The 22263-nt window shown below is 40.1% G+C and overlaps 1 protein-coding gene across 1 annotated transcript in view; it reads left to right on the forward strand.

Moving 5' to 3' along the window:
- Positions 1-4545: 4545 nt before the first annotated feature.
- Positions 4546-22263, forward strand: part of LOC132379533 (5-hydroxytryptamine receptor 7) — a 44950-nt gene continuing 27232 nt past the window's right edge. The window contains exon 1 of the mRNA XM_059947524.1: positions 4546-5773. Coding sequence (XP_059803507.1) covers positions 5226-5773 — 548 coding nt within the window. The 5' untranslated portion in view covers positions 4546-5225. The remainder of the gene's footprint in view (positions 5774-22263) is intronic.

Below are 22263 nucleotides of genomic sequence, written 5' to 3' on the forward strand. Positions count from 1 at the left end.
AGTCTGAGGGGCAACTTTTTCACACAGAGGGTGGTGGAGCCTGGTACAATTAGAATATTTAAAAGCTACTTAGTCAGGTACATGGATAGGAAAGGTTTAGAGGGATATGGGCCAAATGCAGACTAACTTGAGTAGGCAACTTATTGGGCATGCACATGTTTGGCCAAATGGCCTGCTTCAGTGCTGCAAAGCTCTATCACTCTCTGAATCTATTCAATAGTAACAGCATCCTGGTCATTTGCAAATTAAAAACTGTCAATTGGTACAATTTGTTTATGATAGTTGGTAAATATCATTAAAAGATGCTACAATACTGCAAATTGGTTTCACATTGCAATGGTTCTCATTAGCCATCTTTTGGCCAAAGCAGAGGTAAAAGTAACAGAAAACCTTTTTTAGCTCTCATATTTGATTCAGTAGTTCTAAATTATTTCATGATTAGATTTTGCTTCTGTCTAGGAAGTTTTATCTTCTACCATGAAAATGTTGTTAGCAAGAATGAATACTAAAAGCCATTGCTGAGCGAACATCCAGCAATCATTTGCTTTTAATAATTTATCTAAGAAGAATATTAAAATTCCAGTAATATGTTTTTTTTACATTCTAGTTGTCCCATTTCTGTTAATATAACATGAGACCAATTCCCAAGTTACCAAATAATAATTTTATATTGACAGGACCAATGATTTTCTGAGAATGAAATTTAGTGTCAGATAATTGTTTACCTTCAGCATATTGATGAAAACACTACTGGAAATGAGTATAAAATCTGATTAGGTAAGACATCTAAGTTTAATAAATGATAGGTACTGAACATGAAAATATTTTTTCAGGAAGTTCACAATGACACTGTTCAGATTCTAAGTAATACTTCTCAGAGCTAAAATCAAGTAGGAAAATGGAAACAGAAACAAAGAAACAACACACACAAAATGCTGGTGGACCACAGCAGGCCAGACAGCATATATAAGGAGAAGCACTGTCGACGTTTCGGGCCAAGACCCTTCGTCAGGACGTCCTGTGGTTAAGAAAGCATACTGTGCAGCAGCTTTGAGTGTCCTATGGACTCGGACCTAAAATCCCTCTGCTCCTCCACACTGCCAAGAGTCTTACCATTAATACTATATTCTGCCATCATATTTGACCTACCAAAATGAACTTACCTGGGTTGAACTCCATCTGCCACTGCTCAGCCCAGTTTTGAATCCTATCAATGTCCCGCTGTAACCTCTGACAACCCTCCATACTATCCACATCACATCTAACCTTTGTGTCATCAGCAAATTTACTAACCCATCCCTCCACTTCCTCATCCAGGTCATTTATAAAAATTACGAAGAGCAGGGGTCCCAGAGCAGATCCTTGAGGAACACCATTGGTGACCGACCTCCATGCAGAATATGACCCATCTACAACCACACTTTGCCTTCTGTGAGCAAGCCAGTTCTGGATCCACAAAGCAATGTCCCCTTGGATCCCATGCCTTCTTACTTTTTCAATAAGCTTTATATTGGGTACCTTGACAAATGCCTTGCTGAAATCCATACACATTACATCTACTACATTACCTTTATCAATGTGTTTAGACACATCCTGAAAAAATTCAATCAGGCTTGTAAGGCATGACCTGCCTTTCACAAAACCATGTTGACTATTCCTAATCATATTATGCCTCTCCAAATGGTCATAAATCCTGCCTCTCAGGATCTTGTCCATCAACTTGCCAACCACTGAAGTAAGACTCACTGGTGTATAATTTCCTGGGCTATCTCTACTCCCTTTCTTGAATAATGGAGCAACATCCACAACCCTCTAATCCTCCAGAACCTCCTCCGTTCCCATTGATGATGCAAAGATCATCACCAGAGGCTCAGCAAGTTCCACGCTCACCTCCCAAAGTTGCCTGGGGTACATCTCGTCAAGTCCCGGAGACTTATCCAACTTGATGCTTTCCAAAAGCTCCAGCACATCCTCTTTCTTAATATCTACATGCTCAAACTTTTCAGTCCACTGTAAGTCATCCCTAAAATGTTTAAAATGTACAGCAGTTTGGGCAGCATCCATAGAGAAAGAAATGAAGTCAATACCTCAGATTGATGACTTTTCATCTGAACATGAAGGAGATGCACAGAAAGGGGAAAAGGAGGAAAGAACAAAAGAAAAATTGAATAAAGATAACAGGTCAGGATCAAACTTGAGACCAAAATGTATTTGGTCTCCCCATCTTGTGAACACTGCACTGTGAGCAGCCAATCAAATATGCTAAATTGAATAAGTGCAACTAAATTGCTACTTTGCGTAAAAAAAAGAAACTTCAAGCCCTGGATAATGGGCATTCAGAAACTGTTGCTGTCAAATTCTATAATTCTCTCTGAAGAAATTACTTAATCTGCAGAATATTTCGACAGTTTTTATTTCTGAATTGCAGCATCCACAGTATTTTACTTTAGTTCCTGTGAATGTCTGATTTTAGATTCTCCTTTTCATTGTAAACTCGACAGGCAGTGGGAACATCAAGAAGCTTGAACAAATGACAGAACCTCTTATAATTTGTTGACTTTGTTGTAATATGTGTAATCTTCAATCTTGATTACTGACTATAATATATTACCTACAGTATGCACAATATTACTTCTCAACTTCAATATTTTTCTTAAGTTATTGATAAGTACATGGGGAGTGAGGTTTCTTTTAATACCCTCTTTATCTGCTCTATCCCATCATGACAATTTGAGTTTTGATTGGGGATTCCTTTGATAAATAGTTTAATCAAGATTAAAGAAGCTGTTCATTGGTTGCTGTACATTTGAAATGAAAACATTTGCTTTTTTACCTAACAGCATTCATGCTGAATGTTTTGAGCAAGCTTGTAATAAATTATAACTTTAACTCATAATATGAGTTTAGTTCCTAAATAGGAACCATGAAATTCTTTCTCAATATCACCCAATCAGACATGAATACTATCTTTTCAAGATTTTGTGAAGACACTTATCATTTAAAAAAAGTTTAATCTTCTGCCCAAAATGGATCAAGACACGCCACCACGATGCTTACAAGTTTTCAGCTATTGGTGATTTTGATGGGTGGAGTTCCAATCTGCCTGAATATAATTTCTGCTTATTAAGAAAACACAAGGCAACAAGGACAGTGGCCTATGGAATCACATATTTTTTTTTATGCAGCGGAAGTGCACCATGGTGTGGTCTGGTGTGGAGGACTTCAGTAATGACGAGACATTGGATAGGCTGTGTTTCTCCCCGCCGCCCGAGCAGAAGTGGCTGAGCTGCAGCGTGATAGAATTAAATAAAATGATGAGAGCCATAGGTAAAGCAGACAGTGAAAATCTAACTACCCACCTTGTTAGACTGTTCAAAAAAAAACCTCCTGATGAAGGGTTTCGGCCCGAAACGTCGTTACTACCTCCTCCCATAGATGCTGTCTGGCCTGCTGAGTTCTGCCAGCATTTTGTGTTTTTATTTATTTCCAGCATCTGCAGATTCACTCGTGTTGTCATCGTTTTAAAGTGAGAGGTGGAAGATTTAAAGGGGACCTTAGCGATCAGTTTTCTTTTTGGGAATATGGTGGAATCAGAGACGTTTAAGAGACATTTAGACTGGCACGTTAAAAAGGCAAAGCATGGAATAAGTTCTCAGTGGGGCAAATAAGATTAATGGAGGGCAAAAAGATCAACACAGACCTAACATGGCCGAAGGGTTTGTTTCTCTGCTGCACATTTTTTTTTAAACTACCTGCATTATCAGCAGGGATCCATTGCATATCCCCGTGCTTATCTAGTTGGCATTTCTCCTTCCCAGTGTGGTAATGGCATGTGCGCGCACCTACAACCAAGAGAGAACTTCAGTCCCAGAAAACAGGTTTTCCTTATTCCGGCGAATCTCCAGTTAACCCATGTACTGATCCGGCTGGGTAATCAGACCAGAGGCCCTGCCCTGCAGAGAAACAGGTTGTCCGTCATTGCAACAGGGAATTCACTTCACTGTGAGCATTCTCCTCCCAGATGAAAGACTAAAGCTCTGATTCAGATTCATATATCAGATGTACATCGAAACACACGGTGAAACATGCCGTTTGCATTAACAACCAACACAACATATGGATGTGCTGGGAGCAGCCACAAATCCCGGCATTAAAGTTAATTTTTGTACTCTTCCATTATCGTATAAAACAGCGACTGTGCAAGAATAAAACGAGCGCTTAAAACAGGTGAAATAAAAAAGTTTCGGAGTGAAAGAACAAATTAAACAAATCGATAAGGAAACAACATTAGCCTTCAGAAGCAGAGTGCTCAATCATATAGAAAGTAACTACTGTAATTCTGTGTTGCGGTTTGTCTGTGGGATTAATTGTGAGCTCACACTTGCCATGTAGGAACAGCGGAAATAGAGGCAAGACGGGTTTGATTACCCGGCTGAATCAATACGCGGATGAACTGGAGACACACCGAACCAAATATATATATTCGCCTAACCTTACACCCTGCCACGTCAGACTGCCGGTGTATAAATCACACTGGCGTTAGAAATTGTCCCCCAGCCCCCGTGTACGAACTGAGCTGAGAGCTCCATTAAAAAAAAACTAGCTACAACAACAACAAAAAAGACATCGACGGGGAGATTTAAAACTACATGTCTGAAGTCATTTTGGTGGCGCTTTATGGGACAGATCTACCTATGCACCTCAAGGTACAGAAAACAGGGAAGGGGTTCAGGAGTTAAGCCCAGAATGAGTTAAATGGTTAAAACGAGTTTGACCCATGCAGAACGTAACACCATTGAGGGAATTCCCAAGGATGTGCAGCGAGGAGAAATAATCGGTGAGTTTTAAATCTAACTTCCGTGTGAAGAACCGCTCGCTGTTCTCCAGCATCGAGGATCTGTTGATCCTCCTCGGACTGCATGGCGCGCCAGAGGCAGGCTCCGGTTTTGTTCAAAGCTGCTCACCTTTGGAGAGAATCTGCGCAATGCCAGCGAACGAGGGGAAGCGGGCGAGTTTCCCCACCGGCGCGCCCCAAGTAGGCGGATCCGCAGAACCCGCGCGGGCTCTCCAACTAGCACAACGTCCTGCAAAAAGTAACTGGGAAACAAGCTAATCTATCGAATGATTGAAGCCGCGAAGGCAGGCACGGCCAATTAATCACCAGTCTGGATTCGCTCTGCACATTGTGTGAACATCTTCGACAGCAAAGGTTCGGCGCCGACCAAATGCTGTGGGCACTGTCGGACCTGGTGATGGACATTAACGGCAGCTATACCAGCAAGTTCCGCTGGCACACCGTTGGGGGAGCCCTAAAAGAGCTGAACACCCCTCTGACGATCCCTGGCTCGCTGAACCCCAAGATCTTACACATTGCCCAGCAGCCCACTCCAAGTGCTCGACCCATCGCTGACACCTCCCCGAGGCAGAATGACACCAAGTGCGGAGCGGAGATCCTGCCCTATGGCGAAACGGAGAAGGTGATCATTGGGATCGTTCTGTCCATCATCACCTTACTCACCATCTCTGGCAACTGTCTCATTATGATCTCGGTGTGTTTCGTGAAGAAGCTACGTCAGCCTTCTAACTATCTCATCGTGTCTCTGGCCCTGGCCGATCTGTCCGTGGCCCTGGCGGTGATGCCCTTTGTTATCGTTACCGACCTGATCGGAGGCCAGTGGATATTTGGGCAAGTTTTTTGCAACGTCTTCATTGCGATGGATGTGATGTGCTGCACCGCTTCCATCATGACGCTGTGTGTCATAAGTATAGACAGGTGAGCTCTTCACATACCTGCCCCGCAATCGTGTGTATCCGCCACTGAGCGGGAATGCAAGAGTTGCCCCCGAAACCCAATGCGATTCAATTACCACGAAACGGCCGGCCGTCTAATAGTAATTACCCGCTCATCAGAAATTAATATGATTTCAATGCGCAGTAATGCGAACTTATCCAGTTTTAAAATTACTCTGTGATGTTTCCCGAACTGTTTCGTTGTGTAGGTGTGTTTGAAATAAATCCTCTCAAGAATGTCGTTGTAAATCGAGTACAACTCTTCAGATCAAATAAAGGGATAGGATGATAATAATTTTGAGAAGGCGAATGAAAGCGTGGTTCTGGACTTCATTCAGACCATGTATAAATCTCGCTTTAGCTTGTCGTTTAAGAGGGTCTTCGAGACGCAGAGAACCGCGGGTATACTCAGTCAATAGGATGGAGAAAGGGAGGGAGAGTCCAGCCTGTATTGACACGTCTGCCACAGTCTGTAAAGCATCTTCACGGCCGCAGTTGGTACACACTATTGACGCCCCTTGTTGTCACTGTGACCGTGCGGTGCCCCTGTTAGTGTTTATTTGATTTGATCTTCAAGTAGGATGAAGCTTTTATAAACACACACACTCATTTTTCTACTACCTATGAGTCTAGAAAGCAGAGTGTGTCCATACCCGATGTGGAGGAATCCACGTCCCATCCGGCGCAGAGGCTCTGTTGTCAGTTACGGTCCCCCGCAGCTGGAGAAGGAGGCAAGATGCTGATAACTGGATGTCTGATTGCTCACGTATGTGAGCTTGAGCGTCAAATTCTGCCCGTTTGCAAAATAGCACCCGTTTCCATTAGGGTTACAGTACTATGAGGTGCTATTTTGTGGGAAAATAATGTACCAATGCATAACCTCGGCGGACCTACGAAGGGTAGAAAATGCACATTGTGTGTTGCAATTTCAGATCCTAGAGCAAACAGACGCGAAATGGAAAATGTTATTCACATTTCCCATCCCTTTATGCTTCTTTAAGTAGGCATTGAAAGAACTTGTGCATGAATTCAACAACTTGCTTTTAAAATCCAACAGTCCAATTGCATTATTTTTGTTACACCGATTTAAAACGGTCAATGGCAAATAGCTTCAGACTCACTGAACTTAATTTGAAACTATCGCAAGAGGTTCTCTTATAACGAATCTTATTCCAGATATGTCGTCCAATTGCACATTAATTTGGATTACGTGGATGATTTTGCGATGCGGTGTGACCAGGCTTAAAAAACAAATAAACTCGGTTGAATGCTTTCGCGTTAACGTAACAATTCCTTGCGAATTAACTCGCCAGTTCTATTTATCCCGGGATACAGGTATGGGAAACACCTTTTTCTTCTTTACAAAAATTGAAATAGAGATGAAATGATGGCAGATCACTAATTGCGTCATCTCTGCAAGAAGTGCTGCAGTACGCAAACCTGGCTGCTGATTCCATTTGTAATTTAGCTTAAAACGATCAATTCCTAATCATTTTAATAGAATTTGCAGACCATGATCAACTCATGCACACGTTCACCAGGATACTTTGGCAATTGAAATGCTTAATGGAATCCATAAGACATGCATAAACTAACCACAGCTGTTGACAATATGACCATGATCTTTCAAAACAGATTAGGAAGTAATTCCTGACGCCTAGACTTTCAATTAAAACTGAGACCTAAAGGTTTCAGGGAAGCATTGGTCATGGAGAGATGGAGCTGATGCAGAAGTTCAACTGGCAGAATAAATTCAAGAGGCTGCATGGAACAGCATGGAAACTAGTCCTTTGGCCCAACTGGTCCCAGCCAACTAAATTGCCAGACTGAGCATGTGCTACATGTCTGGGTTTGGTCCATATCCCTCTAAACCCTTCCTATCCATATTACAGTCCATATACCTTTTAAGTATCATGATTGTACACATCTCAAGCACTTTCTCTAAAAGCTCTTTCCAGACACTCACCACCCACAAGTTGTCACTTAGGTCTCTTTTAAATCTTGCCCTTCCCAACCTAAACCTATGCACTCTAGTTTTGGACTCCCTTACCCTGAGAAAAAGACTTTGTTATTCATCTTATCTATGCCCCTGGTGGTTTTATCAACCTCTGTAAAGTGACCCCTCTATGCTCCAGTAAATAAAGCTTCAGGCTATCAAGTCCCTCCTTTAAACCAAATCCTCCTGTCCCAGTAACAGTGTCTTAAATCTCATTTGTACCATCTTTACTTCAGAGGCATAAACACTGTACTCCAAATGGGGCCTTACCAACATCTTGTTACTCAATATTCTGAGCAAGTGTGCCAAACGCCTTCTTCACCACCCTGTCTCAAGGAACTATGTACCAGCACCTCCAGGTCTCTCTGTTCTATAACATGTCCCAGGACTCTACTATTTACTATGTAAGTCCTGCCCTGATTTATTTTACTACAATGCAACCTTACATTTATCTGAGATAAACTAAATCTGCCTTTTCTTGGCCCACTGCCCTATTTGAATACGATTAGGCTATCAAGTTCGTGTAGTGGTGAATGTTACAGCTCAGGGTTTCAGAGTTCAGAGTTCAAACCCAGTATCCCTTGTAAGGATTCTGTACGTCCTCCCTGTGGAATGTAAAGGTTTTCACCAGGAGCTCTGGTTTTCTCCCACAGTCCAAAGACATACCAAGCAGGTTAACTGGTAAGTATAAAATTGTCCTCTGATTAGTTTAGGGGTTAAATCCAGGTTGTCGGGGGCTGCTAGGGAAATGCTGTTTAAAATGCCAGGGGGGCCTACTCTGTACTGTCCAACTAAATAAAAACAATATCCCATTGTAATCTTAGATGACCATCTCCACTGTCCATTCTACCATTACTTTTTCTCTTATGTTTACAATGCCCACAAATACATTGGCCAATAATGACTTACCAACTGGTTTTTGGTGATGTGAAAGTTCATTTATCATCTCTCTGTTAAAGCAACAGAAACTCATGTATGAAAAATAACAAACATAGATGTAAATTGTAGTGTTTTACTGCTTCTCTTTTAACTCTGGATACAAAATGTTTGATCAGCTTATACCAACGATAGTCACTTAGAATGATATAGAAATATATTCTTGTAATTTGTCAGCTGAAGTTACATGAGACCACAGGCATCCCCTGAGCAATTATCATCAACATACTGATCATGGTATCCAAAAACTATTACTATCTTTGGAAATAAATTCTAACGATATCAGGCAAGGTACAATGGGGGTGCGAGATATTCTTGGTTAACTTTTTAGTACTAGTTAAAGATATCAGGAGTCCAAGAGATTTTGTTGTAACGGACTTATTATGACTTCTGAATCTTTGGAGTACTATTACAGAAATATGTTAAGCGGCCATGTAATATCATTGGAGCCATAGAGAGCTGGGAAAGGAGAAAAAGTAAATAATTCATAGAAACACAACAAAAGTGGGGTAAGGAAGGTATCTGACTGAAGTATCATATATGTTTACTGAGGTATAATACACTTCTTAGGATTCTAGCAGATGCAGGTATTTTCTTCTTTGACACAGTTAATGTTAGAGACTTGCAAATAACTCTGAGAAAATCTTTATTATCATTAAAATTCGATCTGTGGAAACACTTATTCCCATTCACACCATTGATGCTGTTGTTTTTTATTTTATCACCTATTTCCAAATAACTGGATTTCACCCTTATTTGGAGCATTAAAGGAGTGTTCTACATTTGTTGTAATGCCCAATCATAGGAGCCCTCAAAAATGCCAAAATTTATAAAACCCATTAATGAAAATTAAGATGGTTTTCGCTGAGCCCTAATTGCTGGGTTACAACATACCTTGTGCATTCTCCCTGGCAGTTGCTGCAGACATAGCTGCCTCCTTTATGGCTTGGGTGCATGACAAGTCAGTCAAAGCTCTTAGGAATAATCTCCATAGCATCCAGAGAAGGTGTGGATAGGGCAGGTGGGCACGTGTGTGTGATCACACAGATGCTGCAATTATCCTCCTGTGCATCATGCCTCCACATAGCCCAGGATCATTATTCAGGCATAGTATAGAAGACCACAGACCATAAGATATAGGAGCAGAATTAGGCCATTTGGCCCATTGAGTCTGCTCCACCATTTCATAATGGTTGATCCATTTTCACTCTTAGCCTCAATCTCCTGCCTTCTCCCTGTATCGTAATTGGTCAGGGCATGAAGGGATATTGGTAGAAGGCAGGAGATTGGGATTGAGAGAAAAATTGGATCAGCCATGATGAAATGGCAGAACAGGCTTGATGGGCCAAATGGCCTAATTCTGTTCCTATATCCTACGATTCTATGGTCTTATCGTATGATTTCATGTTCTGACTAATCAAGTATCTATCAACCTTTGCCTTAAATATACCCAGTGACTTCATCTCCACAGCCACATTTGGCAAGAAATTCCACAGATCCGTGACTCTCTGGCTAAAGAAATTCTTATTCATCTCGATTCTAAAAGGATTATTCTGAGGCTGTGTCCTCTGGTCTTAGACTCCCCACCATAGGAAGCATGCTCTCCCACATCCACTCTATTGAGGCCTTTCAGTATTTGATAGGTTTCAATGAGGTCATCCCTCATTCATCTGAATTTCAGTGAGTACAGACCTACAGCCATCACATGCTCTTTATATGCCGAGCCTTTCAATCCAGGAATCATTTTTGTGAGCCTGTGTTGAACCCTCTCCAATGCCAGCACATCTTTTCTTTGGACGTTAGGCCCAAAACTGTCAATAGTACTCCAACTGCGGTCTCACCAGTACATCATAAAGCCTCAGTAGTACATCCCCTTGCTTTTATATTCTCATCCTCTTGAAATGAAATCTAACATTGCCTTTCCTCACCACCGACTCAACTTGAAAATTAACCTTTAGGGAATCCTGCAGAAGGACTCCTAAGTCCCTTTGCACTTCAGAATTTTGGATTTTCCATTTAGAAATAGTCTACACTTTTATTTCTTCTAAAAAAGTGCATGACCATACATTTCCCGACACTATATTCCATCAGCCATTTATTTGCCCATTCTCCTAATCTTCTAAATTCTACTACTTCCTGAATACGACCTGCCACTCCACCTATCTTGGTAGTATCCATAAACTTTACCATAAAGTCATCAATTCTGTCATCCAGGTCATTGACATATAATGTAAAAAGATTAATTTACGGACAAATTTTAAAGTCTGTGTGAGGTATAAGTGAATAGTGTTGGGAACTCCAGCAAACATTTTAAAATAGCAATGTAACAGTATTTGAATCAGCATTTCTCTGTTGATGGGTTCACTGAGAGTAAAATTGAAGGATATAGATGCACATTATTACTTTCTCTTGGCAAGTGAATGACTCAATAAGGTGAAATAGTCCATTTTCTCAATAGGCGGGATATCTATTTGGAACGGGCACAATCACATTAAATAGATGTTATGTGTAATTTGCTTGTAACAAATGGGAGCTGCGCTCCAACTCTTAGGCTAACCTTCCTATAGGTTAGGTAGGCAGGTTTTTGTGTCATTCAGAAGGCTATTTTATAACAACAGGTAAATATTTATCTATACTTCAAGCAAAGACATTTATCAAGGTAACAACAGATCAAGGCATTGACATTTGAGTTTTTGCTTCAATATTAATCCATGGATATAATTGTGGGAATAATGGCAGTCCCACATTATCGGTTTGGTTCCACTTGACTTCCTTGCTATTTCTGTATTTAAATGGATCCCTTCAGTTCAATTTGACATGCTAACATCAGTTGAAAGTGTCTAAATATGATATATTACTAATTGTTAATGTCTATTTATTTCTTTTTCAGTTGCTGTTCATTTTGTTAGCTTGTCCAAGCTGTTTTTGATGATCCATCCAATAATGCAATGGGGGTTTATTAATCTCAAAGAATATAAAAAATTGAATTGCTCAGTTTCACAAGCAGTGGTAAACTGTGTGATATTGTGTTTAATTTTCATTCCCTAGCAGCTTCTGTGATTGGTTTCAAAATATTAAAGATTTGACAGTCAGAAATTAGAAAGGGAAGGGGCTTTCTCCTGATAGGGTTAGACTTCAAAAGATTCAAGATATCTTCAATGGATTCTATATTGCATATTGCATATAGTGAATATGGAAATAGATCATTGCTGGAAAATTGTCCATAATTCTATTCAGAATGGTTAGGATTTACCTTATTAGACAGGAGCAATTCCAAGCTTTTTAGGCACTGTAGTCAAAATGTGGAAGTCCTAGACCTACTGGTTAATAGTACGTGCCCTGTCATAATTTACAACCCTATTGATTTCAATAGGGACTGCAGATCCAGGGAAAAATAAGCAGTGGAGTTATTAATTAATTTAGTCTTTTAATATTATCAATTATTTTCAAATAAATAAATTATTATTTATTATTGCAAATAATTTTGCAATTATTTGCAATTTTATTGATTTTATGAAGCATTATTAATTTAGCATTTGAAAAAATATTTTTAGGTAACATAATGCACCTCACAGTCCAATTGCAGTCAAAGCTCTCTGAGGATATTAAGGGTGGAAGTTTCTTGTTGTTTCAGTAGAGGCCCTGCCACCATTAGAGTTTAGCATGCTTTGAACAAACAAATCTAGCCTTCACACTATCAAGGTGTGGACTGATTCCAGGGACCTTATGCAGTCAATAAGGCAAAAAGCCTTTAGCTCAAGGCTTTCCAATCCCTGACTGGACATAATTTACACATCTTTTAGAATTGCATTTTGAGATTCAGCCTATAAATATCTGTACCCAGTACTAATGTTCAAGAATCTAATTAAGATTTCACTTACAATTTAAAAATTGACTCCATATCTGACTCTGCGTTTTAGCTCAGTGACCTTGAAACATTTTGAACTTAACGGAAGAATGAAACTGAGATTTTTTTTCAGCAAAGTACAATCAATAGGTATACAGGAGGTACCTAATAAAGTGGCCACTGAGTTTGTGGTCATGGTAGCCCATCTGCTTGAAAGTTTAACACATTGTGCATTTAGAGATGCTCCTCTGTATCTGCACACCATTGTTGTAGCATATGATTATTTAAATTACTGTTGCCTTCCTGTTAGTTTGAACCAGTCTGGCCATTCTCCTCTGACCTCTCTCATTAACAAGGCGTTTTTGCCCACAGAGCTGCCACTCACTTGACGTTGTTTGTCTTTCGCACCATTCTCCGTAAGTTCTTGAACCAGAGGGGATAACTTCTCTCAACTTCATTAGCCCCATCACCGAACTGTTCCCACAACCTATGGACTCACGTTCAAGAACTCTTCATCTTATGTTCTCAATGGTTATTGCTTGTTTATTCACTTGTTTGTCTGTTAATGTATTTATCTATTTATTTATTTTTCTTTTCCTCTTCCTTTTTGTATTTGCAGTTCGTTGCTTTTTTCCCCACATTGTTTGTCCGTCCTTTAGTGTGCAGTCTTTCATTGATTCTATTGTGTTTCTTGTATTTACTGTGATTGCCCGCAAGAAAACGAATCTCAGGGTTACATATGGTGACATATGCGTACTTCGATAATAAGATTACTTTGAATTTTGTTGTGTGCCCAGATCAGCAGTTTCTGAGATACTCAAAAACTGTCACATCTGACTCCGACAATCCTGCTTTTATGCTTTGATTTGCTGCCACATGATTGGCTGGTTAGTTATTTGCATTAATAGAGCAGGTGTACAGGTACGCCTATCAAAGTGGAGTTTTAAAAAATCAGAAGTTGCATTAGGAGAAACATTTTCATGTCATGATTGGTTGGAATTTAGACTGCACCTCTGAACTAAAGAAGTAGTTTCAGTGTATGTTTCGATATACACGTAATAAATAAACTTGAATCTTGAATCTTGTACAATTTAAAAGTGTGTTTGAAGGGAAAATATTTGCAGGGTTACGGAGGAAGGAGGTTCTGCACAGACCGGCTAATGGCACAATCTTCCTGTGACTTTTCCCACAGCTGTAGTAAACTTCTGATAGGAAGTATTTCGATATACTCACATGCTGTGTAAGAAAGCATGAGCCAAAGCTGAACATTGGCTCATGCTTTTGAGGTGGAGTTGTATTTGGGTTTTTGGTTACTTGGGAAGATTTTGTATAAATGTATCGCCCTCAGTGATCCAACGCTCCCTCCAAGCACACCTTACCGTCTATGATATGAAAGCAGTCCTTGTCCTTCATTTTCAGGGTGAGCAAACATGTCAATCACCACAATTGATCCAGGTGATTTTCCTTGTTGCCTGCATAAAGTACCTGGGATCACCCCACACATAAGGTGTGAAGACCAAGATGTGATGCACTTTGTCAGATGGTCACTATTACTAAAATACTAATGGATCAAAGAGCAGAGGCTTCTGAACTAAAAAAAAAGTCAGGTACATTTACTTGCAATCGATATAATTTACAATGCAGTACTAAAAAAATAAATTTAAGAACTGTAGAAATAGTGAAAACATATAAAATGTAACTTTTGAAAAAAATATCACGATTGATTATAAGACCATAGGAGCTAACTGGGCCGTTGTGTCTGCTTAGCTATTCGATCATTGCTGATTTATTTTCACTCTCAACCCCATCCTCCTGCCTTCTCTCCAAAACCTTTGATGCCCTTACTAATCACAAATCTCCTGTAAATATATCCAGTGACTTGGACTCCATCACTGTCTGCAGTGATTCCACAGATTCTGGCAAAAGAAATTCCTCCTCATCTCCATTCTAAAGGGATGACCTTCTTTTCTATGACTGTGCCTGCTAGTCCCAGACTCTCCCACTACTGGAAATATCTTATCCATGTCCACTATGTTTTGTCCTTCCAGTATTCAGTAGGATTCAATGAGATTCCTTCTTCTGAGCTCCAGCAAGTACCGGCCCAGAGCTTTTAAATGCTCTTTATGCATTAACTCTTTCATTCTCAGGATCATTCTCTCAAACTTCCTCCAAATCATCTCCAATGCCAGTAATCCTTCCATAGATATTCACCAAAAAATGCTCACAATGTTCCAACTGTGGTCTAATCAATGCCTTATAAAGCCTCCACATTACGCCCTAGCTTTTATATTCTAGTTCTCTCAAAATGAATGCTAACTTTGCATTTGCCTTCCTTACCACTGACTCAATTTGCAAGTTAAACTTTAGGGAATCCTGGATTAAAACTCTCAAGTCCCTTTGCACATCTGCTTTTTGAATTCAGTCACTATTTATAAAATAGCCTGCACGTTTATTTCTTCTTCTCATATGTACCATGATACTTCCTTATACTATATTCCATCTGCCACTTCTTTGCCCAGTCTCCAAATCTGTCTAAGTCCTTCTGCAGAATCCCTGCTTGCTCAACATTTGCTGCCACTCCACCTATCTCTGTATCATCCACAAATGTGACTACAAAGCCATCAACTGCATCATTCAGATTATTCATATATTATGTGAAAAGTTGCAGACCCAACATCAACCCCTGCAGAATATACCCATCTGAAAAGGCCTCCCTATTCACACTCTCGGCCTTCCGTCAGTTAGTCAATCTATAGTCCATGCTAGTGTCTTTCTGACAATACCACTGTCTTCTATCTCGTTTAGCTGTTTCATGTGCAGCACTTTGTCAAAAGTCTTCTAAAAATACAAGTAAAAACAGTTATTGACTTACCTTTGTCTATCTTGCCTATCATTTTCTCAAAGAATTCCAACAGTTTTGTCAGGCATGATTTCCCTTAAGGAAACCTTGCTGAATTTGGTTTATTGTATTGTGTGGCTAAAAATACCCCAAAACCACATCCTTATTAATAGACTCCAATATTTTACACTGAAGTCAGGATAACTGGTCTATAACTGCCTGAGTTTTGCCTATCTTAAACTGGGTAGTGACTTATGTGATTGTCTGTCCTCTGAAACTACTCCAGAATCTAGTGATCCCCTAATACCTCCACAATTGCTTCAGCTACCTCCTTCAAAGCCCTAGGGTGTAGTTGACCTATTTACTTTCAGACCTTTCAGCTTGCCAAGCACCTTTGGGTTATATAGGAGGAGATCTTTGTAGATTAGATCAAATGATGCTTCTTGATACAGTACATTTAATTTGTCTTGGCTTCTCATGAAATATCTCCTGCCAGTCTGCAATTGTTGAGAACTTTCAGTCAGGAACTGAATTATGGGCTCACTGCTGATCAGCTGCCTGCTTCAGAAATATATTTTGACTGTTTCAAGCTTGAGCCTTTGCATTTTAAATAAAATCAAACAAAGAATTACTTTGATTATTTAAGTTATTATTCAAACCACATTTCATTGACTAATTAATTAATGGATCTCAATTCCAATATTTATGGATTCAGCTTTTGTACTCAAGCTCACACTCCAATTACAGAAAAAATACCTATCAATCAACAATAAAATATCATAAATGTATTAAACTAAAACAACCTAAAAGTTTTTAAAAAGTAATAGATTGGGTAGCATCTGTGGCAAGAGAAATTAAGTTAATGTTTCTGGTAAGATGATTGTTTTCTCATAATTGTAAAATGTACAGCTTGTAAACAACTATAATACAATAATCCTTCAACAAATATTCTATGAGTTTCATTTGATTGGCAACTCTGTGTTAGTGGAGGCTGTGACTGACAAAATGCCAAAAGGAATGTTGCAACAGAAGTAAATGAAGCATGTATCATAAGAAATGGGCCTAAATGAGCAAACAGGAGGGAAAAGATGGCAATCTGGCATGAAACGGTTCATGTGGGCCAAAAATATGGTAACAGAGAGGGAACTAGGCTCCAGGGGCTGCAAGCGTGTGGGTTATCCCTCTGTGGTGAACTACATATACCTGTCTGGACACGCCCCCCTCCCCCCCCCCCCCGCCCCCCGTGACTGCTCCTGTGGCTCCTCCCACAGACTCCGGTATAAAGGCGATTGAGGCCTGAGCCCGGCCCTCAGTCTCCAGGATGTAGCATGGTGGTCAATTGCTGCTTGTTCTTTCTGCCAGTCAATAAAAGATGATATCTCGCCTCACGTCTCAGAGAGTTATTGGTGGTGCATAACCCTCTAGCCATGTACTGATAGGAAAACCCCACCCCAGGTTCTCACATACTTCCTGTACAACCTATGTCTCTGCTGCAGCCCTCCTCTATTTCCAGTTCCAACTTTGCAAAAGGGAGAGATATTTAAGACCTAAATTGCTAAACTTTATGTTGCCAAAAAAATAAATATATTTGTTTATTAATGTAAGTCTAAAACCACCCCCACGTCCTAAATTTAACCCTTAAGAATGTAGCATGTGTATAATCACAAACAAGAGAAAATCTGCAGATGCTACAAATCTGAGCAACACACACAAAATGTTGGAGGAACTCAACGGGACCTGCTGAAGGATTTCGGCTCAAAGCATTGACTGTATTTTTTTCCATAGATGCTGCCTGGCCTGCTGAGTTCCTACAACATTTTGTGTGTGTTCCAATATATAATAGATGAATTTGTTACAGATACACAATAAAAGATGGCTTACAGTAGGGATTAATTCAACTATTTGGTATTAAAATGCCATTAATCTTTAGAGATTTTCTGTCTCTATGAACTGAGCAAGAAGCTGGGAGGAAACATAAAGAAGCCAAGGCAGATTTTGATAGCGATAGGCAACTTAGGCAAAAAAATTTATCTATTTAGGATGTGTTGCATTTGGATTTTATTTTGCCAGATAGCTGTAATGATAACTCACAATTCCAGTCAAAATCAAAACAAATTTATTTTGTTTCTTTCAAATGTTGGAAGAATTAGAAATTGCCAAATTCCACAGCAGAGTGTGATAGATGTAATACTATCACAATGTGAAGCAAGAAATAATTTTCTTTTCAAAGTTCCTGAAGAAATATCAATGTGTTTAGCTAGCACACAAAACCTACTTCATTTTGTGTAGGAAGCAATGTAACCCCTAAGTTCGGTGGGCTGCATTAGTCTAGGGAAAGATACTCTCTGGCCTGCCAAATTTGTGAAATCTCGTTTGTGTGGATGCTGCGTGATGTTTTCCCCTGTTACAAATCAGTACCACGCAATAACAAGCAGTACACCATATGCAATTATACAATTTAGCTTTACAATTCTTAATTTGACTAGAGAGTTAGTAAAGAAAACATAAAGAAAAGGGCCCATTTTAAGGAAACAGTCTAATATGTACATTGGAGCTCACAATTTTCCTGTCCGTTCATTCTCCATCGATTTCCCCCAGCATCATTGACTCCAGACCCCATTCCACCTCTACCCAGTCCTGCAGTCTATGATCTCTCCCTTCTAGCATCTTCTCTCTGCATCTTCTACCGAATGAATCCTTTACTCTCAGCACACAAGAAGGTAAAACTTTCCCTTCATTGGATGGCGCACATTCCAAAGCCCGCCTTATCTCTAGTCATAACCCAAATACTGCTGCTACAGAGAAACTATTACATCAACAGTGAAACCTTTCCCAGGGCGTTACACATAGAACTAGGAAACTTGAAGGAATGTAACTCGATATTAGGGCACTGATGTTCTTCTGGGACTGGTGTCAGTTGTAACCATGTGACCACTCCTTGTTCATGTTACAAAGACATTGGAAGTATAACAACATGTGAAAGAGAAGGAAAACACACACTTATTCAATCAGACGCTGACAGATGAGATGAATATTTAAGACATTTGGACTGCAATTCCTTTATAAAGCATTTACAATTTTTCCTATAATTGCTACCATTCAATACCTTTCTCTTCTAAAATGGCATTCATTTTATTACTGGATACTTCTCCAGGAAGTTCCCAATTACACTGCTGGAGAAATTCACTGGACTGTGAATGCAGCCATGTTGAGGCGATAATAATTCTGCAAACGCCATTTGTCCTAACAAATATTTAAGGTATAGTTATATTATAGTTAGAGTTATTTGAATTGAATTGTTCTCAGCTGTTACAAAGTTCTCCTAACTGGCTTCTAATGTGTAAAAGATGTGTTCTCCTAACTGACTTCCAACACACTTCACATCTTGTTCCGATATCACCCCTGTGCTTCCAGATGAAATTCCTCCATCATGTTGCCACTCTCTATTTCTGTCGTTATCAGGCTCACAATTCTCTGAGATGTCCTGGCTCTCCAGGTCTAATCTCTTCTATTCTGACAGCAATGCCTTTAGCTGCTCATGGCTTAATCTTTGAGATTCCATCACCCCTTGATCTCTCTTTTTTCCTTCCACTTCTCCATTAAGCCACACTCCTGAAAACCCAACTCTTAAAAAAAAATTGCCATGTAACTTAATGCCTGCTTACATTGCACAGTGTCAAATTCTACAAAATATTACTGAATAAATTTTTATTATACTAAGGCTACTATACAAAATTAAGCCATTGTAGTGTAAATCCCTTTGCAGCTAGGAGTTGCCCATTCTAAACATTTTTAAATTTTCCAGGGAAAATTTGCAATTGTAAAAATGTTTTTGAATGGTTTGGTTATAGCTGTTGCGAAATAGTAAAGAAAGTTAATCTGGAGAGTAGGGGAATATTTGAATAATTCTGCTCGAGCTCATTCACAGAAGCCATGCATTCTTCTGTTGGCAACCACAATGCAAGCTCGTGAATTGATCTCGATGAGATTCTTAACTACGTACAGCTATTTCCTGATGGTTTACTTCTCACTGGTCTGTTAGATTTTAGCTACTGTGGTGTATATACTGAAGGAGATGACTTTGACCCTGGCATTGGAAGGTAACACAGTCTTCAGACTCACACTACCAGCTACTGAGCACAGTAATGCCACACTGTAGTAGAGTGTTCTCACACTACAGACTTTTTCACTTTTCTATTTGAATGCCCTGCAGTACGTTGCTGCCATAAAGAGTTCACTCATATTTAGAAAGCTCATTTTTGCTCTGACGTACCATGAGAAAGTCTGCAGAGATGCTGGAAATCCAAAGCAAAACACACAAAACGCTGGAGGAACTCAGCAAGCCAAGCAACATCTCTGGAAGTGAATAAACAGTCGACGTTTTGGGCCAAGACTGTACTAAAGAAAGTTCTCGGCCCGAAACATTGACTGTTTATGCATTTCCGATGATCTCACTGGTCCCTGAACTCCTCCATCCTGATCAAAAAAGCGCAACAGCATCTTTATTTCCTGCAGAGCATTGAGAAAGCTCACCTCTGTCCCAGGATACTGACAGACATTTACCGCTGTACCACTGAGAGCATACTCACCAACTGCATCTCAGTGTGGTATGGCAATTGTCCTGTATTGGACCACAAAGCACTCCAGCGGGTGGTGAAAGCTGCCCAGCGGATTATCAGCACCCAATTGCCCACCATTGAGAACATTTACCATAAACGCTGCCCGGGCAGTGTGAAAAGCATTCTCAAGGATACATCTCACCCTAACCATGGACTTTTACTCTCCTCCCATCCGGTAGGCACTACAGGAGCCTCCGCTCCTGCACCAGCAGGCACAGGAAGAGTTTCTTCCCTAATTCTGTGACCCTGCTGAACCTCACATCACAGCACTAAGTAGTATTGCACCCATATTGTACTGACTCAGTACTTTTATATTTGTGTGCTGTAGCACTTACTTTTTATTCGCAGCTATTTTGTAAATAACACAACACTATTCTTTTGCACTTCTGGTTAGATGCTAACTGCATTTCATTGGCTTTGTATCTGTACTCGGCACAATGACAATAAAGTTGAATCTAATCTAATATCCATAGGTGCTGTCTGACCTGCTGATTCTTCCAGCATTTTGTGTGTGATTTTTGCTCTATTCAAGGAAAAATCAGAGAAACAGGCCTTCACTTGCACAGAGATCATGCAGGTGCATAGGTAAAAACCTCCTGTTATGTAAAATTCTTTGATTCTATTTACAATGCAAACTATAGTGAATATTTCTCACTGCAGTTTACAGTATTGAGGATTTTTTTCATTTAAAAAAGCAAAAATTTGACATCAAGTGTTAAGTCTGCTGTAGTAGGTACAAGGTCTGTCACACAACATACTGCATGTATAATGGGGAATAGCAATGATTTATTACCAGCACTGACAAGAGATAGGAGATTTAGTGCTGCACAGCCGGTTACCGTATGGAGTAGCTGAGGGAAACAGACAGATGGAAGTAAGGGAAATCTAGGTAAAGGGTAATGTAACAGAGTAATACATAGATATATCTGGGTGAAATAGTGTGAAAGGTCAATCTTTTGGAGCACTGATCAGCTAAGCTGAATTAAATGTTTTGGTACCATATGCCCACGCAATGAATTTTGCTTCCAGCTCTTCATTTGCTGACATTAAGATCCTGCAACCTGACCTGCCTCCCCAACACCCTTCACAAAGTTTTAGTCAGAAGTGTTACTGATCTTATTTCATCTAAGACTATGAGATCATAAGGCACAGGAGCAGAATTAGGCCATCTGGCCCATTGAGTCTGCTCCACCATTCAAACATGGCTGATCCTTTTTTTCTATCTTCTCCTCAACCCCAGTTCCCAGCCTTCTCCCTGTAACCTTTGACGCCATGTGCAATCAAGAACCTATCAACCTCTGCCTTAAATAGACCCAACAACTTGGCCTCCACAGCTGCATGTGGCAGCAAATTCCCCAAGTTCACCACCCTTTGGCTAAAGAAATTTCTCCACATCTCTGTTTTGAAAGGAAGTTCCTCTATCCTGAGGCTATGCCCACTTGTCCTAGACTCCTAGACCATGGAAAACATCCTTTTTACATATAATCTGTCTAGGCCTTTCAACATTCGAGAGGTTTTAATGATCCCCTCATCCTTCTGAATTCCGGTAAGTACAGACCCAGAGCCATCAAACGTTCCTTGTATGATAACCCTTTCATTCCTGGAATCATCCTTGTGAACCTCCTCTGGACCCTCTCCAATGCCAGCGCATCTTTTCTAAAATGAGGGACCCAAAGCTGGTCACAGTACACCAGGTGAGGCCTCAGCAGTGCCTTATAAAGACTCAGCATCACATCCTTGCTCTTGTATTCTAGACCTCTTAAAAAGAATGCAAACATGGCATTTGCCTTCCTCACCACTGACTCAATCTGCAAGTTAACCTTCAGGGTGTTCTGCACAAGGGCTCCCAAGTCCCTCTGCATCCCAGATTCCTGGATTTTCTCCCCATTTAGAAAATAGTCCACACGTTTATTTCTACTACCAAAGTGCATGACCATGCATTTTCTAACATTGTATTTCATTTTCCACTTTCTTGCCCATTCTCCTAATCTGCCTAAATCCTTCTGCATCCTACCTGTTTCTTCAACACTACCTGCCCCACCACCAATCTTCGTATCGTCTGCAAACTTGACAACAGAGCCATCTATTCCATCATTTAAGTTATTTATATACAGCGTAAAAAGAAGTGGATCTAACACCAACCCCTGCAGAATCACACTAGTCACTGGCAGCCAACCAGAAAAGGATCCTTTTATTACCACTCACTGCCACCAACCAATCAGCCAGTGCTCTAACC

The sequence above is a fragment of the Hypanus sabinus genome, chromosome 22 (assembly GCF_030144855.1).
Source record: "Hypanus sabinus isolate sHypSab1 chromosome 22, sHypSab1.hap1, whole genome shotgun sequence".
Lineage (NCBI taxonomy): Eukaryota > Metazoa > Chordata > Chondrichthyes > Myliobatiformes > Dasyatidae > Hypanus > Hypanus sabinus.